The 21,430-nt window shown below is 39.5% G+C and overlaps 1 protein-coding gene across 8 annotated transcripts; it reads right to left on the bottom strand.

Moving 5' to 3' along the window:
• Positions 1 to 3,599: 3,599 nt before the first annotated feature.
• Positions 3,600 to 21,430, bottom strand: CRK (CRK proto-oncogene, adaptor protein). Of its 8 annotated transcripts, none has more exons than XM_074844968.1 (4): positions 21,108 to 21,430; positions 12,770 to 13,305; positions 9,760 to 9,873; positions 3,600 to 6,934 (listed from the first exon to the last, which is right to left on the bottom strand). In XM_074844968.1, exons 1-4 carry the CDS (start codon positions 21,349 to 21,351, stop codon positions 6,797 to 6,799), a joined length of 1,032 nt encoding a protein of 343 aa, XP_074701069.1. In that variant the 5' UTR covers positions 21,352 to 21,430; the 3' UTR covers positions 3,600 to 6,796. The 8 variants fall into 8 exon arrangements, with proteins under 8 accessions (XP_074701069.1, XP_074701068.1, XP_074701063.1 ...); XM_074844961.1 differs by having other exon boundaries at positions 6,797 to 6,934; positions 9,711 to 9,873; XM_074844967.1 differs by lacking the exon at positions 9,760 to 9,873 and having other exon boundaries at positions 12,940 to 13,305.

The raw sequence follows: 21,430 nt of genomic DNA, 5'->3' as shown, positions 1-21,430 counted from the left end.
CTTCCGCAAGTGCGCGCATGCGCCCTACGGCCTCCCATGGCAACGGCGGCACCTTGGCAACGGGCGGGAGGCGGGGGCCGGAGTCGCGGCGGCGGGAGGCGGCAGCCCGGGGGTGGCGGAGGCTGCGGCCGCCCGCTCCCCCGCCCGGTTGTGTCGGGGCCGCAACGGAGAGGGCGCCGTTGTTCTAGGAGACGGAGGAGCGAAGTGTGGGGCCGCTGGTGGCGGGGTGGGGCCGGGTCCCCGCGGGGCTGCTGGCAGAGGGCCCTGCCTCGCGTGAGGGCGGGCCGCCAGCCAGGCCCCGCGCCAAGGGCTGGGGGTGCTCGGGGAGAATGGCATTTCCCTCAATGCATCTCTTTCTCTCAGGAACGTGTTTCTGCTGCCCTCAAACGCTGACAATACTATTTGAATACCTCTCTGTGTATTTTTGTACAAATGGCCGGGTATGCTCCGTACATCATGGTGAATCTAGAAATGACTGAAAGGCAGAAGGTCCGATTTAGCAGGTTTCTGCAATCTCTCCAGGGTGTTTACTCAAGCAAAGTATCACCTCCAATGCTATGCCTGCCGTAGGATATGATAATTTCACAGTTTTAAGAGGCTAGAAGAACTAGAACTTAAAACTGAATGTTTCACAAGTTCCTTCCAGAGTACTCTGAAAAAATAAGAGCGTACACTTAAATAATTAACGCCTTAATTTCCAAAATCAGAATGGTTTGAGAAAACTAAAAGGGATTATGCTTGCCTGGCATAAATTTAATCTTCAAAGATTTGCTCAGGGTAGCTGTGAATGAAGTCTCGTATCTCTCCTTTTCCAGTGTCTCCTAGGATGAGAGGGCTAAAGACTCCCAGCCTTCCTGAGGTGTACAAGTACTACACAAAGACCTCTGCAGTTTTTGATACACAACAGAGACTGAGCAGGCCCTGGCACCTCATGGACAGTGTCAGGTATCCTTCTATTTACTGCTTTGTATTGTGCCTACTGAAATGGGCTCCTGATGTGTGTCTGAGGGCACACACCTAAAGCACCATTTGAAGTGCATTTAAAGCACCATTTTTCTTTAATAGTTTATTGTTTCCTGATTCATTTTAACACGTTATTTCAGTTGGTGAACAAGAGCTTTAGGGTATGTAAAATTAACATAACCGTATAGTTTTCTTACCAATAAATCTAAAAATAGAATGATTTTTATATCACTGTTTGCCTACACAGAAAATCAATTGTCTGTTTCCATGGTATATCTTCAGCCCCAACACTTTTTTAAATCTCAGGATTATCTAATCAGAATTCCATATAACAAAAACCAGACATTAGCACGTCTTGGCTAAGGTGAAAATTAGGTGTCAAGTCCAGAAAAAAATTGCTATTTTCAATTTAGTCAAAACATGATCAGAAAATGCTGATTTTGTTGAAATTGGGAATCTGGGAATCATTATCTACCTTTATCTCTGAATTGTTTGTAAATACAGGGCACCATTACCAAGGCAGTTGTGATAGGCACCCAAAAGATCCCAGCAGTAAACAGGAACCATATATTTGTGTAAATATACTAAAACTCATTGTGAGACTTGCACATCACCTCTGCACTTCATAAATTTTGACCATAAAAGTCTATTTTTCAGCAGCTGAGGCTTAGTTTCATACGGGAGCTGTGCACAATAAATTAGATTTGCATCAATTTAGGAATTTTTCTGTGATCCTCACATTCAGCAGGTACTCAAGTTGTAGAGAGCTCAACAATATAAATAAACCAGGCCACTTTAAGCGTACTTATTTGCCAAAAGTGAGGTGCATGCTTGATATGCTTGCTCAATTATAGAGTATTGTCTAAATACTTCAAATATTTTTGAATGCACTTGTTACAGATGGCATGCAAATATTTGGAAATTGGCTGGGGATTTGGCAAAGCGTGAGGAATAAACATTCTAACGCAGGGAAATACTCAAAGCCTAATTTGCTGATGCAATCCTTGCTTGTCCCTCGCACCCTCAACTTTTACATGAGTCAATTCAACCACTACTGCAGCCAAAAACCATTGTTGGAAGGAGGGGGAAAGGAAAGGAGGGGCAATAGGTTTCTGCTCGAGTCCTGTGTGACGTCAGCTCACAGAGAAGTTCTGCAAATACCAGTCCAAGGTTAAGTAGCAGGAGGGCATGGCTGTCAGGGCAGTGTGGAAAGGCGTGTAGAACCTCTTCGTTTTGGCTGTAGGGAGCTCTTAAATTTTATCTCAGGTAATTTCATTAAAAGACACAATTGGATTGCAGCTCTGCTGCAGCCAAGTTGTATGAACACTGGAGCAAAGCTGGGGCAGTACTTTTACCTATTAGAATTTATTTTTTCCATCTGAATCTGATAGAATAATCTTTATTGTGTGGGGACCTAACAGGAAAACTTAGCTGGCATCTCAGCATGCTTAAATGCAAAGTCACTCATTTAACAAGCAACAGCCCACTTGAAGACTCTGTGACCATTGACCGAGAAAGTTATCTGTAGCTACCAGCCACCTGAATACGTATCAACTAAAATATGAGGAGCCATCACTGTACTGGAATGATTAAGAAAACCAATGTTGTCCTTACCCTTACCAGCAAGGAAAATGATTACAGCAGTACTCACATTATCAAGACTGGTTCTTGTATACTTTTAGAAACAATGGACAGTGAAGCAAGTAGGATTTTAATGGGGAACATAGAACATGGCCTTTTCCATGCAGCAAGAGCCTGTGGAACTAGGGAGCATCTCTAGAAAGCCCAATGCTTTCAGGGATTTTGAATGCCTCAAGGTTTTGGTCCATGATTCACTATGGCACATGCCGCTTAGCTAAGGAACCCACTGCTGTGAAGCTAGAACAGTCCTTTGGTGTACACCCCAAATTAAACTGTCTGGCTTTAGGTACGTATTGCCATCATGATTGTTACCCTTAGGAGCCTAGAGACCACCGTCCCCTTGCAGTTTTTAAGGATTGTAATGGCAAAAGTAGGTCTAATGCAGATTTGTGTTACAAATGGTCTCCTGCATGGGCTATAGGCATTGTGGTCCTCATTTTCTGTGCTTCGCCCCTTGACGGCACACTGCACATCTTAACCCTTCACTGAAATAGTGCTCTCCCACCACCACACTTACAAATGAGTCCTTCTGAACCAACAGTAGACGCTTGTATGAGATTCTTGCTGGTATTAATTTGTATGCATGTTTTTACTGACAATTCTAAGAATGAATAAACAGCTTATCCTTCCAGACACGCACCATCCAAAGAATCCCCAAACTATTTCCTGATACACCTGTGTAGGTAGAAGTGAGACTAATAGCTGAAGTCTCATCTTAACATTCCTCAGGAGTCCTCTTTTGCAGTGAGAATTTCCCCTCACCCCCGTAACTCAAGCAACTCATCTGATTACTGAAAGTCACCTTATTTCAAAAAAAGCCATATTTTACTGGCTGATAACTTATTTTAGTTACGTTGGTGTGTCTTTCTTCTACAGGTGTTGTTTAATTGTATTCATATGAGTATGGCCAATTAAAAGTGGCCATATCCACAGCTCTATTTTTAGATTATTAAATGCAAGTATTCCAACAATAGCTGATTGAGAATGACACCAAGTCAAAGTTTTGGCTATACTTTTATTTACTTCACGTACTATGAACATATACATTACATGCTACAAAAAAATAAAAAAAGACTTTAACTGTCAAGAAAGTGGATAGTGTTATAATACAATGGCACATGTTCATATTTTTCTTCAAACTGGTTTGGTTAGAATCCTTCCCCAAAACCATTAACAAAAATGAAGTGTTTTAAGATGATTAGAAATATTTGCATTATTAACAAATACAATTCAAACAGATTAACAAGATTTAACCAGGTCAAATATTAGTAAAAAGGCTGGGGTTTACCAAAATGAAATATATATTAAAAAACCATAGCAGCCAGTTGTACTTTTTAGTGTGATATAATGTGTAAATGCACCAGAAGAACACAGTGTAATTGAGCATTCTGCTTTCACGGTGTATTTCTAGAAATGATTATTCTAGTTCTAACACCTGCCTATGCACAAGAGACCAAAAACACAGCCAAGTAGAGACAAAAGATTGTGACCAACATTCTTAGCAATGATTTTTTTTGCACGCATCGGGGAGAAGGGAGGGAACAAATAGAAGAGGATAAAACAAAGGCCACAAAAGGATTTAATCTACATGTTCATGAACATGTTCTACCTACTTTAAGAGCTCGGTAAGTTGAAATGTCTATTTTGTCCAAATGCAAACATACTCATTTCTATCACCTAGGAAACAAAATCACATTTCGGCTTAAAACTGAATAGTGGAAAACAGTTGCATTAATGTATCAGTTGACTAAGAAAAACTGCTTGACAAGAACTTAGGATTCTAGTGCAACAGCAGCTATTAAGACCCCTCTAGTTTCTTTTTTTTTTTCCTCTTTCAAAGTGTACAAATATTCGCAATTTACACAGTCTTAACAAAAACACATCTACCAAGTTTGCAGGGTATTTGCTAGTTAATTTCTGTCTTTCATATTAAAAAGGCAAGATTTGCATAATAAAACTCCTTTCAGAAAAATGTTCCTTTTGGTATCTTAAAATAATTGCTGATTGGAAAGGTATAAACATATGGGCTTTCATTAACTGCAATTGGAAAAAAAATACAACAAACTGTGTTACTCTAAGAACAAACAGTTCATTATGTTTCTTTTGCAATACCTGAAGAAAAATATAAGCATATATGGGCAACTGATATACTCAGTATTAAGTCTGTTATTTACAGTGCAGCTATTGAAAAAAAAAAAAATCAGTCATGGTAAATATCAAGGTCTAAGGAAAATGCAAATTAGCCTTCAAAAATCCAATGTGTTACAGAACCTAGTTGCTCAATTTTTTTCCTCCAGGTAAGTTTTGTACTAAGCTAGAAGAGATCCCACAATCACTGGCATATCACCCTAACCAGAATAGCAATCCAAGCTAGAATAGTACTGCAATTCCTTTTTAACCATTCTTCTTACACCACTGCCACAACTGTCAGTTTCTAATAATCTTCAGTAGCGCTTATGAGATTGGTGATGGAAAAGTATGATTAATGTACATTGGCGTTAGGCTACAGAATTAACGAGTGCCCATTACCTGAAAATTAGTCAGACTTGCTGATGGATTAGTTTTGAAGTAAAACAACTAGTACTTAAATATTACAGAAATATAATTTCCAGCATGTTACACAGTTCTGAGGTAAAGTGTTACCAGTATTCTGTTGTACGGGTCGGTGCCTTGCAGCAATAGCCTTTGCAGTGGGAACTCCCTTGCAGCATTTACAACCCATGAGCCATTCTAGTCACATAGTTTGTATCAACCAAAATAACATTTTCTGTTTGATCCTATTTAGAAAAACTGTTCTGTATGGATTACACTGTGGTCAAAGTTATAAAATTTGCTTAAGTTTGGTCACTAGAGTGCTGTGCTTGGAAAACAATCCAGGGTACAGGCAAGGGATAGTTACTTCAGTGTTTAATTTCAGTTTACAAAACTTACTGAATCCATTCTGATTTATGTTAGAGAAAACCAGATAATTAGAACAGACTAAAAAAAAAACCCAACAAAACCAAGCAGTGCATAATACCACCTATTCAATGCACTGATTTTCATTATGAACTAGGAAGCCATATTATGCCTTTTGAGAATCAATCCAGAAGCACACAAGTATTTTCCATTAGTTTATTAAAAATAAAATCCTCATGAATTCACTATCAAATATTTTACAGATGGGAATTAAAACAGAGGACGCCCAGAGTAACTTTAAAATAAAATTAATATTTGGTTTGTCAGTTCACCATGTTTGACACTGACTTGTACTATAAGAGTATTGTACAATAGGAGTATTGAAGAATTCTAGAAAAATTAAAACTGGCCCTACATAATTTAATTTTACTGGAAAGCAGTGTCAGTATTTTAGTATATTTAGTGAATCAAACACTGCTTTAAAGCTATGCATTAAAGTGCTATGCACATATTTTTCAGCACTGACATGGATGTTTATGCTTCCACAAGCCTTGTATTTGTGGATAAAAAGATACTGGTGTGTTAATAGAAATTTTAATTTAAAATCAGCTGCTATGTTTGAAGCATCAACAGTACTGAAGAAATCAATCTAGTGTCCACAAACTTCTAGAATTCTGAGGTTGATTTGACCTGTCATTTACCATTAAAATGGTAAGCATCTGTAAATCATAAGGCTGTCCCCAGTGGGCTCTACATAAATCTGTACTGTGCATAGTTAACTGACCATGCAAAGTACTATACAGCCTTTCTAGGACAGAGAACTCTGGATGGGAAAAAAAAAAATATGGAGAAAGCTCCAGGATAAATTTGTGAAATTTCTATCTATATACTGAATTGTCTAAGGTTGATGTTCATTGCCTGAGGAAGAAGCAACATAAGCAATAGGACCGGAGAGAGCTATAAATGTTATCGTAACATCTACTTTACTGCTTTCTCCAACTGCTGCTGCTGGCAAGGTCCAGTCTGCTGTGCACATGGACATAAGCAGGCATTACAACCTATAATCACGTACTAGTTCTGCCACTTGACACACAAGTTATCTACTGTCGTACCCTGAATTACATGACCCTTGATTAAGGAATGGTGGTGTTCAGTCCCAGGGGTTTGCAGGTTATCAGAATGCTTATACAAGCAATACCGCTTTCAAGATCTGTCGGAACATAGTCTTGATGGCATCTGCAATAAAAACAAGTTGAGATTGTTCCCATCTGTAAGCGCAACTGTTGAGCCACACTCAGCTGAAGTCCTCGTCAGGATTCTGTTGATCCAGCAGGCGGACATGTGTGAATGGAAAGTGGCCACGTCTGCCATTACATTCTCCTTCCCACTGACCACTCACATTAATCTTTGTGACCTTTACCAGCTCACCGACCTGCAGGGCAAGAAATAAGGAAGTGTTACAATTCATAAAAACACACAGGATGAGCTGCTGCCCCTCCCCTTTAGTGTCATATCACCCAAGTGATCTTTTTTCCATAAAAAGTAGTTTTAGTCTTGATCATTTTGGATACACCAGCCTACCACCCAACCTGAAGAAAGCAGAGAGAGAAAGAAATGTACCTAGATTCGTGAGAGCTACCTAAAGTGAAGAGCCTGCAATCCAACACCAATCTTTCAGAGTACTCTTGGGACTTGACATCAGCTGCTATCACAATAAATGCACCTTGCTGAATTGACAGAGGCTTGCGCTCTGCTTGTACTCCATCAACAATCTCATGCAGGGAGGGAAGGCTTGCAGGTGTACAAAGCACACACTAATCTGCAAGCTAAACAGCTCCTTAATGTTGAAATTCCACTAAGTGCTTTTCAGGTAGTATTGAAAAAGTTCTGGATAAGTGGAGACTCTATCTCTCCACAGATTATAAAACACTGAGAGAATACATGGAGGAGTAAGAAGTAGTGCCGTAAGGCTACTCTGTTCTTACTCTGAGCATCCACAACTAGGCACTACCAGAGGGGCAAGGCCAGATGATATTTCAGTCTTGCCCACCATGGATTTCTCATGTAAATAAATCCCATGGGTAAAGACAACTGATGCCCTCTCCCCTCTTAAACCCAAATTGTTTGGCTAGAAAAATAAAAGAATGGTTACTACAGACCGATGAAACAATATCCTCTATTTAAGAGTATCCACTTCTAATGTACTTACTACACTAAATAAAAGCACAGTAATATATCTCATATTCTAATCTCCAACCCAATATTCACATAACCAATTCTAAAGGTATTGTCTCCCTTTGACAAAGGTGGAAAACTGCACAGCAGTCACTTTCCCAGGGCTGTGCAGTCAGGTAGTTCAAGTTGGGGCCACAAGTCTACGTCTAATCAGCGCCCAACTCTGTTGAATCTTGAAGGGTACTGTAATTAATAACACACCACCTAAGAAAGCACAATTTACATTGTAAAATGTAATTGTAAAATGTAAATTGTAACTGGAGTTAAAATTCTAACTGGAGAGTTAATAAAGCAATATTGAAGAGCTATCTACCTATTTCTACCCCTCCGTAGAATTTTACCAATAATCTTATTTAAAAGTAACATACAGAAGTTTTCAGAATTCTTCCCGGGTCACAGATGGAGAATGCTTTTGGGACAGATATACTCTATTTTCTTTCACTAATACTGTAAATAAACTCCCAAGGCATGGCCACAAGCCTTACTGTGTTTCATCCTGAAATTCACTGAATATACTAGTTTACACAGATGCTCATCACTCTGTTCCAAATTCATCCAAAACAGGATCTCCTTTTTCTCACTTTCCAGGCAGTGAATGAAGAACAGGGAAAACAATTTGATGCTACCAACCTCCATTAACTTTACAGGTTTTAATCACTTGCAATCTTTTGCCAGAACAGTTTTTAACAGTTCATAAATTCAAACCACTACATGGACATTTAATTAAGCCTCCCATATCTCTGATGATTACTTATCTGGTAATGAGAGGCACACTTGGGACACTTGCTGTAGCTTTATTTTTTCCTATTGTAGTCATTAATATAGACATTTTAATGAATCATATTTTGAAGAAAATCCTCTTATGTATTTGCTACAGGCAAAAAGGAAACCTTCCTCGACTCCTGAATGTTAGTTTCAGCTCTTTAGTAATTTAATCATGCAGTATGTATAATTTTGCTCCTGCTAATAATCACTCGGGAGTTGTACCAATAAAAATACTCTATTGACCAAAACAATACATCAGCTATAATTTAACAAGGGTAAGATTAAATATGACAATACTAGAAGCAGAAAATCTTATTTCCTGATCACAACCATTACAAGAATGCTATCCTAGGTCACTTTAAATTGCTTCAGACCTGGATGTAATATACGTATCGGCCTTCAACAGAAAGTATATAACCTCCAGCCCACTAGGAAAGAAAAAGCATGAATTGCACTTCAGCTTGTTCTCTGTAAGATATTTTCCTTAGACTGCTGGTCTCTGCTCTTATTGAATATCACACACTATTTTACATTCATATAGAGTTTATCTTGGATACCTTATAGCAAACTCACCTGCAAAAGGTGGGTTCAACAGTGCAAGATAGTGAATTAGAATATGGGATGCTTGTGACTGACACTCCCTCACTCCCAGAAGCATCCTCTAGCTGTTTGTTTGATTTTCCAGGGTGGTTTAGGGTCGTTGTGGCAAAGGGACACCCATTTATTAATGCTCCTTACTATAAGAAGCTACACTTGAAATCTGCATTCAGTAATTGTTAAAAGAGGAAAGACCTCTGAGATTAAACATTCGTTTTTTACCATTACAGTCATTTCATTTAGCAACCACTCTCCCTCTGATACAATCTTTCATTCACATTTTTATATACATATATATAAGCAAGCATGGATCATTTCACAAATGCCAGCTTAATAAAACAGCTTCATTGGTACCTTAATAACTTACAGATCTTTCTAGATCTGCTTTGAAACTCTGGGTGTTAATCTATAGTTCAAATGCTCTCCTGAAGACAATACAGAGAACCTTTCAAAAACATGCCTCATTATTACAAGTGCTGGAATTTTAAGACATTTAGACTAGAAGTGGATGCTCTCTCTGAATTCTCCTCACTTTTAATGTTGACATATGGTACCATTAGTCTATTGTGCATCATCCCACCAAGCACAGCACCTCAAGAACAACACTGTACCCTGCTATAAAGCCAGATTTGTCTCAGTCTTCATCAGAAGCTTTAAAACTAAATATATCCCATATGCTTCAAAGCAAAACTGAAGGTTCATGTGAAGACTTCTGTATGCTGTGGTTTTATTCCAAGTACTCCTCTCTGGTAAGGTCAAGATGGCAGAGTTCTGCTACTGTTACAAAGAAAAAAAATAAATCGATCGATCTCAGAGCCATTCACCACACAGATCTTCCCTTCTCCTCTCTTTTCTCTTAATTAATATAGACTGACAACTTCTTGAATAGGTCCGGTTACAAGCAAAATAAAAGTTATCTTCTCCTGCTGAATCTTTTTTCCATAATACAGCACAGCCTTTATTAGAACATCATTTGTTCTGATCCTCTTTCCTTGAGCTCTTCAAAACCATGTCAGTTTTAAAATAATAGAACAGTACAGATATTCTTTTTGCAGTTTGGGCCAAAAATGTTTGATGTTAAGAATCTATTTTCCTAAGAGAAACAGTGGGATCCACCCCCACCCGTGAATACTGCCAGATTTAAGGATAAGAGTTTTCATTTGGAAAGAATCCCACTTTCTATATTTATAGTTATTAAGAGGTCTGGGCAAAAACAGATTGATAAGATTTACATAATGCTTTCTACTAAGTTATCTAAGAAAGAGATCTCTAAATAAACAGAGAAGGAACACCATGAAGTGAAAGGGAATGTGAAAAAGGAGACAACAAGAAACAGTACTTTGATAGACAGGATGAAGAAAAACTTGGACAAAGTGAAGTGCATATTGCTATTTTTTCCTGTACAGACATTGAAAGCAACTCAGTAACATTGCGATTTGAAATGATAAAAGCTGCAAAGAAGCTAGGAAGGCCTACTAGAAGCAGTGATAAATGGCTCACATTTTAAAACTGAAGTTTTCCAATATTATACACAGAATAAAGAACCACCACTATTACTGCATTTCTTAAATGTAAAGCTGTAGCAAGGCAGGAATACATCATCCTAACCAGGAGGTTCAACATGTCAACCAGTAAGTATTTAAATAAGTTTACAAGGCCTAGAAAGTCCATTGTTCTAGTATAAAGGTCGAAAGACCTTAAATCATACATCCTCACGCAGGCGAGCTGAGCCTACACACTTCTCAAGTTTCCACCTCCCAAACACTTCAGCTATCTAGCCTACTATTGTGAATTAGTAAAAGACACTAGTGGTGCAAGCTAGCTCAGAAGAGAGATCCTCCACGAAACTACACTTTCTAAAGCACAGCATACTTGACAGATCATGTGACTTTTAGTGAAGAGGACTTCACTAATGTAAGGTCAGCCATGGCACTCACAAGCTGTTCTTCAGCGTGTAAAGGATTTTCCTTTCTCTCAAAGTTGCTTATGATGGCCTGGATTGTCAGTATTTTCCCACTCTCTCTATTTCACTCCATGCTACCATATTATAAGTTCACAGTGTTGTGGGGTTCTGCTTTAAGTGAAATAAAATGTAAAGTTAAGCTTAAGAGAACACTAGTGGCATACTAATAAAAGCTTGAAAACAAAATCCAGAAGGAAAACCAAAAGGTTTTGATAAATATGCCACAACATAATACCCAGTGGCTCAAAGAAAATCTAACATCTGGTAATTGCAACAGTGCACAAGGACATTCAGGAATATTTCCAAGATCCAAGAGGTGGCTGGGTGAAGAGGGAGAAAAAGAGGGAAAGAGACAGCATTTTAGGCTGTATGAAAGTCTGAAGGTTAAAATCTTTGCATATTTCCCCAGAATATGGCGAGTTGGCATACATTTCTATACATGCTTCTCAACTCAAAAATTTATTTTCTGTATCCTGGCTCTCTTTTGATTCAGAAATATAACAGAACATATAGTAAATCTAGAGTATATTTACACTGCTTCCCTAGATAAATTTTTACCTACAACAGGGAAAAATTTCACATCTCCTAGGTTGTACATCAATTATCAGATCTGTAGAATGTGCCGCATTTGCCAGTTCTGTACTAAAGCACATACTTATAACACATCACTGAGTTACTGAAGTGCCTTTTGTGTTCTGAATGATTAAATGAAGTGTTTGAGAGTGAAGAGGAGATGCTCTGACTCAGCACAGAAACTGTTTTTTTCCCAAGTACTTGAAATGTTATATAAACAGGAAGTCAATTAGGTATCAGGAAATTCCAGAGCCTTTAGCTCAAAGAAAGCCTAGATTAAAGGATACAATTTACATATCATCCTAAGGCAAAGGTCTGCCACTGAGAATACCTTAGTCTCAATTTCCTCAAATGTAACTTGGGGGATAACTATCTGATGTGTAGAGATAGAGCACTTCAGTCTCCTTTTTAAGAGGAAAAAAAAATTCCAAAAGGGCTTGTACAAGTACTTGATCATATCAGGAAGTGAATCAACCTTAAGGAAACTCACTGCTTTATTACAAATCATACTCCATCAATCACTGCTTTACACGAGACCTCCCTAATGAACTGTCATGTATGTTCCTGCTTCACAAACTAAAAACCAAAGTAATCTGCTTGAGGTCAAGATGGTACAATAAAACCCTGTGTGCGACCATCATCGTCTCAGTCTATGTAATTTTAAAGTGACTATCAATGTTTCCACTGATTGCTTCTAAACTGCTGACAGATTGATGGAAAAAACCCCACAAAACAAACAACCCAACACACCTTTTAAAGACTGGGGTGAGGCAAGCCACAGCGAACATGGGTTCAGACACACAACTTATGAACTGCTCCCTCTCCCTCCCCCCTAAAATAAAGACTTCAGAAGTGAAAACATGGATGGGGAAACACTTATGTTAGTGATGTTTGACAAAAGACATGATATTGGTTCAGTAACCTAAACATGCTATAATAATCAAACTCTAGTCTACAAGTGACTCTAGTCACTTAGCATTAAAAAAAAAAAAGCCTTTATCCATAATTTTTAATCATGATGTAAAACCAGTATTACAATGCTTTTCCCTTTCTTATTCCTACAAAACTATAATGTGATCGAAAGGGAAATCCCTTGAACAGATCTCTTCTTTCTAAGTTTTGCCCATTATGTACCTCCAAAGCCAAGGCTGTCTTGTCGTAGGCATTAGGGACTCGCTTCTGGATAACCCGGGCATAAATAGGGCCATTCTGAAGGTTAGGGAGCGGAGTGTTGATGCTGGGCTGGGCATAGGGCCCTGGCTCCGGCCCACCCAGTGGTTGTGGGTGGGAACTATCCTGGTTACCTCCAATCGGAGTAGATACTGAAGCAGAGGAAGGTCTATACTTCTCGACGTAAGGAACAGGTATCATTCCCCTCTTTCCTTCGCTGTCTTCTGCATTCCACCATTGCTCTTCAGGTTTATCCCGGATTTTCAGTATGTCTCCTTTCTTAAATGGAAGATCTTCTTCATCATTTCCATTAAAGTCAAAGAGAGCTCGCACATATTCTGCTTCCTCCTGCCTGAGGATAACGCCACTATTCTGCCTGGACCGGGAAACTGGTTCTATCAAGGTTGTAGTGTCCAAATAGTGTATTTTGTAGAATTCCAGTAAAGATGGCAAAGAATCAAACTCTTGGTCACCTATTCGAAATCTGGTGGGATTCAACCCTGAAAGAAGAAGGTAATATGTCAAAGAGAGCATACAACAGTTAAAACTGTAAATTAAGCATTTGAGAAGACGAATATGTTTACAGATAAATAATTTGATATTGAATTTGGTCATCTTTAGATCAACAGTCATCACGTTCAGCTTTTCTGTGTATTTCTAATCAAAGTCAGCACTATGAGGATAAATTTTTAAAGATTTTGTCAAAGAAAAAAATTGTTTGGCACCGCCAAACTTCACAAATTAGGGTAAAAATATCATGTTTCTCTGAATGTTATACAGACCCAATAGATAAAAATGTTCAGTACATCTGAGTTGCTTAGAAGCCTATACAACTTTCAGTAACAATTCCCCTTTTCCTGTTTTATATTCTAAATCTAGGAAGCAAATGACATTTTGGTACAATTTCAAGGAAGTGATTTTTTTTTTTAAACTCTATTTTGCAGTTCAAAGTTATTTCAAAAGGACAACACTGCAATAACGGTTATTTACCTGTTGCAATGTATCTCGGGTTAAAGGAGTGGACACTACAGAAAACTGCTTAGCACAGCAGCAAACAATTTGTGTGAATGAGCAAATGAAGTTATTTTTCATTTTGATAAAAGGTACCATTAGAGAAGATTATGTATATTTTATGCAATGCAAAGCAACAACATATGTTTTCATAATGGGTATAATTCTGTCTTTTAATCTTAAATCCTGTAGTTTCTTTGCCGTATTTGTCAGATGGAGCCTAAGCTATAAATCTGAACCTCAAATACATTAAAATATAGATGATGCTCATATTCAAGCCATTAGAGGTACCAAAGTGCAGATACCCATTTCAGTTTTCAGTGTGTGTGCTGCACTTTTTTTTCCATTTTATGTTCTTCAGGCTCAGATGGGGAAAAACATACGCATGATGTTCTATTTCCACCATGTACATACACTGTGTAATCAGTTATGGGAAGAACTGTGGAAGACTGGGGGAGGGTAGTAGAGAGGAAAAGATTTATGCTCTAATGAGTAACTCTTTTAGCAAGAAAGAGATGCTTACTTTGCAAGTCTGTTTCTCTGCAGGGAATATCTAACAGTTCCGAGACTTAGCTCTCGAGTACAAAGCTAGCAGAATTCTTCAAGCTGTCCCTGATCCAAACCCCCTTCAAAGTAGCACTGTCAGCATGGAAAGCTAACATTACAAGAAGTTCTTTCAAGAGAGCGAAAAGGGGTTCTAATAGAGAAAAGGGCAGATTCAATGAGATCAACATAGACAAACACCCCATAAATAAGTTTTGAAGTATCCTGAAGAAACATAAACATTAGGGAAGCTGGTTACAGGAAATTCAAAGAAGCAGAACTAAGTCATTGGAAAATGCACATTTGCATGCATTAACAGCCTTGAAAGACTTTCAAAAGAAATGAGCACAAATGCAATAAGCCAAAACCCAAAAGCAATATCCTCAAAAATTTACAGAAAACAAAACACAAACTGGCATCACCAAGAGATAAGGAGGCTAATGTAAATATCAGTGAGAAATATGAACCCAGCATGGGAAGAGAAGTAAGATTCCACCTTATTCTCCCAAAACATAATGCTGAAAAGATGCAAAACCCCCTCAGCTTTTGTTGATGAGATGTAACTTACAGCTCCAGACTTAACAAGAACTCTGGAATTTCATCTCAGTGGCAGTTTTTAGCTGTGTGATCTCACAGGAGATGACTTCTGGCTGGACAGGCAACATCCCTACACCACTTCAAAACAGCTTAAGTTCACTACACAAGCATATAATATGATCTGGGAACGCTGCACTTCCACTAGCATTGGAAGTGCAAAACCATGCTTTGTAACAAGTGGTATAGACATCAAGTTTCAGACAAACCTGGTCACAGAAACATGAGCATGGATCTATCTGCTACTATTTTACAGATGAACCTTTAAGGATCAAAGCTTATGTAGACACTTATGTCAAAAGAAAAAGTCACAGAAACTTTAAGAGGACCTGAGCAGCAAAGATCTTTGAAGTCATATGGAAAAGACTGAATCTCAGGTGAGTTCACTGACATGGAACTTATTTCACATGACAGAAATCTAGAGCCTGAAACCCTAATTTACCTCTGTAAAACCTGCTACAAAAACCTGCTGATTTACCTCTGTAAAAACCTGCTGACTCAGGATGCTGAGATCTCTGTCTCCAGCAAAGCGTACACAGAAAAATCTTAAAATGCACAGGAAATGAGCAGTTCATCAGTAACATTTATCAGCTTTGTCAGCATCAAAATCATCACTATGATAAACAAGGTTTTTTGAGGTGTCTTTTTTTTTTTCCTTCCTTTTTTTCTTTTGAACAGGTTCACCCTCTTGAATTAATGCGTAACAGCCTGAAATAGCTGCCAAATGTACCTGAATAAAACCAAAGTTGGACTCTAAGAGGAAAGTCCACTGAACCTTATGTATGGGGAAGGAATGACTGAAATCAGTGTACCGTATCCTGGAAAAACACATTCTAAGAGACATTTTGCACAATTGAAGAAGAGTGAGAGAACACAGACCCTCCAAATACATTCTAGGATCTGAAAGATCAATGCAATCCTTGAAGGGATAAACAGAGAAGCAGTAGAAAGGAGAGACATTATCTTCACTATGAGAACACTCCCAGAATACCACACACATTTCTGATGCTTTTGTTTTAAAAAAAACCCATAAGGCAGCTACAAAAATCTGAGGTCTGAAAAACCTCTTTGCCACAAGAAATCCACAAGCTTAATCCAAATTAATTACCAAAGAACATCAAGGCAGCAACCTGGTCACTGTCTGGAGAATTTAAATAGAAGACTTCTTAGTTCAGCTAAAATAGGCATAAAAAGGACAAAATAGTTGAAAGTCACAGTTGGAATAACGCAGGTTGGAAATAAAATACAACTACACCTTACCAAGCAAATGGTAAACTTCCCATCAGTTTAAGTCCTTTGTGTATACTTTCATTCAGCTAAAAGCTGAATGATGCTCACTTACGTAGCAGGGAAATAATCCTATTCACTACAGGCTTCGAAGTTTTGTCACTCCCTGGTATAATGAAATTCAAAGATTAACAGATTTCAGGCTCAGAGGAATTCTTCAGCTTCTTGTTTGAACTGCAACACTTCTGATACCTGTAGGCCAATGGAAAAATTAAGGCAAGATCTACCACAAGAAAAAGTGACAGACAAGGAAAATGTTTTTTTGAGAAGTAGAGCTGCTTTCCTTCATGATTCTGGGACAGTTTTCTTGAAGGCACAAGTTTGAGCAGCACATTGTTCGCATCTTCTGAGACCTCTCAGGAAGAGGAGAAGGCGTGTAAAGGTAAATCTAGCTACTGGAGGAACTTTAGTCACTTCCTATTAAAGTTGGACAACCGCCGTACTAGAAATTATCTTCCCTTCTCCCCAGCTCTGCACAGCCAGAGGAAGAATAGCTGTTCAGCTTGCACCTCTACCAGCAGCACTACTCAGCTCTGTAAGATGACTCCTTTGAATGAGAAGCACACAAAGGGTTGAGTATCATCTTTCTTACTCCATCCCAGCTCTATCTGTGCTAGGACTTCACCTGATTCCACCCATTTCAGCATGTCAGAACAGCTAGCGAAACCTCTGCTCTCAGGAAGGTGAGAAAAGAGTTAAAGTCCAAAAAGTCCCAGAATTAAAGAAAGTTTCAAATCTGGACCCTGTCAGTTCTATGTTTATCACGCACAGTGCCTCTGGACAAAACACTTCCACACTGTGTTGGCTTCATGCAGTCCGGAAAAGATTGCTTATATATGTTTTAAATACAGATACTGTACAAGTAGAGGTATAAAACACTTAATATTCTAATTCTTGAGGGTGCAGACAGGTGGCCTAACCACAAAGCAACATCTCACTTTCTCAGACACCTCAGGGGTTTCACATTTCTCTCTTCACTCCAATTGTTTTAGTGCCACTAGGCAGTTTTCCCTTTACTCCTAAACACTGGTAAGCCTTCCTTTTCAGGGCAGGGAAGACCTCACAAAAATACAGGTTTTCATTTTTGTTTCTAGACCTAGTCTGTAAGGACATCCTCCTCCTCTCCCCCAACTTATAAAGCATGTTTTGGGCAAGAAAAGCTGTCCTCATGCAGGGTACTGAGGCACAAGGCTCTCATTTCAAAGGAAGACATCACAGTGATGTAAGCCAGTTTCCTCCTGGAGCGTATGGGAACTCTGCTATGAAGGCATCCCACTCCAGCCTGTGTGCTTCTCCCACCCCCATGGGGACACCTTTTTCTCTTGTTCTTAAGTACCTCCCTACTCATGCCTGAGCAAAACAAATAAGTACCCACGAATGCTCTCTAAAAACAGTAAAACCCCATTCCCTGGCTCCTGAGAAGAGCTCTAAGCACACCAGGAGAATATTCTTACAGAAGTCACATTTAGTCATTTCTGCAGATAATCAGAGGATGAGAGAAAAGTAGATGTCTAATGCATACACCTCCCAAGCTTCTAATAGTTTGCATTGTAAGACCTCAATATAAAAAAACAAACAAAAACAAGCAAAAAAACCCCCCACCCCCCAAAAAACCCAAGTGTCAGAGTTAAATCATACTGCTCACACACATCTAAAGCCATTTCATATAGAGCTGAGTACGGATATCATTATGTAGAGATTACATGATTCCAGGAAGTACAGTCTGATTTTTTTTAAATCACAATGGAAGTGATTCAGAAGGGTAAGTTAAGCAGCATGTCCTTAAAATGCATACTTAGTGAAAACACCACCTTCTACACTGTATCTGTCATACTTTCCTAATTTAGAGACACAAATTTTACAACACTAAGGTTTCTGGCTTTATTACACTGTACTTTCAATAGAAAGCATACCTTTCTTTAGATATTTTAGGCATTTTGTTTTAGGGCATATCGTATGTTTTTACCCCAGACTCATATCAAATTGCAAACATGCTATGTATTTAAATATTTTCTCAATTGTCCATTATCATGCTAATGCCTGCATGGAGTACTTTGTCTTGTTTAGGATTTCTTTAACCCGTGACCATGATATTTCAGCACAAATGACACCCTAATTCCAATTCAGTTGTTAATCTCCATCTCCACTAGAAACAGAGTGGTGTTCTTTCCCATAATTCCGTGATTTATCTTTTAACAGCCTTAAAACACTTCAGGAAGACCATTCTCACTATTTTGAGAAGTTCTGTTAAATTCTTTTTTCCTTATGCTGAAAAATCACCGCAAGAAGTTAGAAACTGCAGCATATCAGGCAAAAGGTGAATTTAACGAAAAGTTAGCAAGTTGGTTTTATACTTTAGAAATGGAAGAAGTATCATGTTTATGTAACGCTATACAGCTTTTTATATTAGGGAAGCCAAAGCTCCTCACCTCATTCATTTGATATTGAAGCTGGGTTCCTAGTATCCCCTGCACACAGCAGTGCTAAAGCGGTCATGAATTGCACACACTTACTGAGACTAACAAAAATCAACCCAAGAACCTGATCTGGCATATTCAGATTTCCCAGTGAGACTTGTGTATTTGCCAAACAATCAATTGCTAAAAAAACTATACCATACAATTAACATAGCGAACTTGTTCTTCCTAATGGTTTAGCTTGACCACAATAAATACACATGACAATTTGCAAATATTTACCTCATTTTACTGCATTAGTTTCCCTATCCAAATGTTAAACCATCTTCAATCTTCTACCAATCTCTCTCCCATTGCAGAGCATCCCCCCACTTACTTTTTCTGAAAGAAAAACTTAATTACATTTTTAAGTGTAACTTAATATACAACCCTCCCCCGCACCTTCTTTGGTTTGTGTGTGAAAAGTGAGCAGTATCAACACATACGCATGATTTATTTAAAACTACTAAAATCTCAGCATAGGAGTATCTGTGGTGCAGGAGTGATGCACCACCTATACACATAACATCCACGAGAGAAAAAAAAAAAAGAGACCAACCCAAACATAACTACTTTTTAACATATATTAAAAGGCTGTGTGCCAACAGCCTACACAGCTACAACAGCAGCTGCTCTTCTAAAACACATAAACATTTCAAACAGAAAAGAACTACCTAATGGGCATTTAGTGACTTTTAAAAAGGAACACCAGAACTCCAGAATGTTTTAATATAACATCAGCCAGCCCACAGAACACCACAAATGTTACTGAGCTTAAAGAATGTAACGCAGTAAAAAAGTTAGGATGGCTACGTACTGAAGTGATACCACACTAACATGAAAAACACTTTTTCCAGGGATGAGTTGCTCTCCAGAAAAAAATTGTCTGAAAACGACAGGCACACATACTCCAGCGACTTTTATCACTACTAGCTTTAAAATCTTATTAGGCTGGATTCCACAACAAACCATCCTGTTAACTTATTCTGCTCTACGTAACCCCAGTCATGCATTTCAACAATTCGCACACCAAGCCTCTGCAAGCCTACAGCACAGAAGTGAAACAATGGAGAATCCACATCTTGTAGCAAAACATTTCACTACCCACGGCAGTAATGACTTCCACTTCCAGTTGAATTCAGCCACCTTTAGCTTCTACCTTGTCAAATTTTTTGTGACTTGAGTGCACTCTGCAGCTGTAGTAGGTTCCTGGGATAAACACGGTGACTTCAGGCTCTCCCAAGTTTGCCAGTTTGAAATGTTCCCCTGAGCAGTGGAAATTACTATATATTAGTGCAAACCTACTGGCAACAGTTTTGTTTTTTCTTAGATTATCTCCTTCTCAGTCAACCACAATCTGTGCAGAGACTGAAAAATCCTTTCCATAACAAGTACTGCTGCATCTTCCCAACATAGGTCTCTTATTCCAACCATAGATCTACATCAGAAAATAACTGTCTCTGTAGCAATTGTTTACCTTCTGCCAAATAAGTTCACCAAATCACTTCTTACATAGGTTTACTACACTTCAAAATTATCTAGTGGTTCCTGAGATGCTAGCAATACACCCACTTCATTCTGCAAGCATTAATATCCAAACTTGAGCAGTTCTGCTACCAACTTCAGCAATGCCCCCAGCAGGGATACTGCTGCCTTTGTATTACACGTTCTTACACATTAAGGACAGTGCATCGTTGAGGGCTCTTGTTCATTTAGTTACATTTAAACTTGCAGAAATGCTGCTTCTCATGGTACAGTTTTTCCTCTGACACAATCAGTATCTTCTGCTCTGTGTTACACCTAAACACACTGTTTTCATATTAGATGTTAGGTTGATGAGGAATAGTATCAAACCTTTCCTTTCTGCACACAGGGGAAAAAAATTGCTTTTATATTTCTGAAGAGTTCCCACTACTTAAACTACCCACATAATACTTTGATTCATGTCTTGAAATTTAGTCTCACAGTCTCCATTCTAATGCAAAACTATCTTGTCAGAATTCAGACTTTTAGATGACACTTCCACAGAACCAGCCTCCGGCAGAGGTGACATGCAAAAATCTATAAAACTGTAACTACAGTTAACGGGTTTATGAAAACAAAAGAACGCGTGAGCGCTCCAGCTGTAGGATCCTTCAGGAGGGGTTGCAATAAGCACTCAACTCCAGTACATGTTTAAGTATATTAGGTCGTTGGAAGGCAGGTGCAGACAGGCGGCTCAGCGCGGTCAGCAGCCCCAGCTGCAAAACACGACTTAATTCTACTACAAAGCGCTTCACGACTTGAAACACCGCCCGGGAGGAGAGTGGAGCCGCTCCTGGAGAGGCGCACACCGGGGCTCGGCGGCCCCAGCTGCCCTCCCCGGGGCTGCAGGGGCTGGGGGGGCACCACCAGCCCTGGGGGTCACTCACCCGGGGCCCCGGGGCCCTCGCCGCCGGCCCGCCGGCCTCCCGCCGGCCCCAGGCTGTTGACGATGTAGTGCGAGACGCGGGAGCTCTCGGACACCGAGAGCACGAAGTCGCCGGGGATGGTGCCGGAGTCGCGCACCAGGAAGGTCCCGTGGCGCTGCCCCTGCAGCAGCGTCACCGCCTCGGCCCGGCTCAGCCGCCCCCAGTACCAGCTCGCCCGGTCCTCGGAGTCGAACTGCCCGGCCATGGGGGCCGCCCGCCCGCAGGCCGCACTCGCTCCCCCCCCACCGCGGGCCGCCGCCGCCCGCGGTGCCCCGCTCCGCGCC

Source organism: Strix aluco, chromosome 19, assembly GCF_031877795.1.
Source record: "Strix aluco isolate bStrAlu1 chromosome 19, bStrAlu1.hap1, whole genome shotgun sequence".
Classification (NCBI taxonomy): Eukaryota; Metazoa; Chordata; class Aves; order Strigiformes; family Strigidae; genus Strix; species Strix aluco.
The sequence above is the reverse complement of the archived record's forward strand: the minus strand, read 5'-3'. Positions and strand labels throughout refer to the sequence as shown.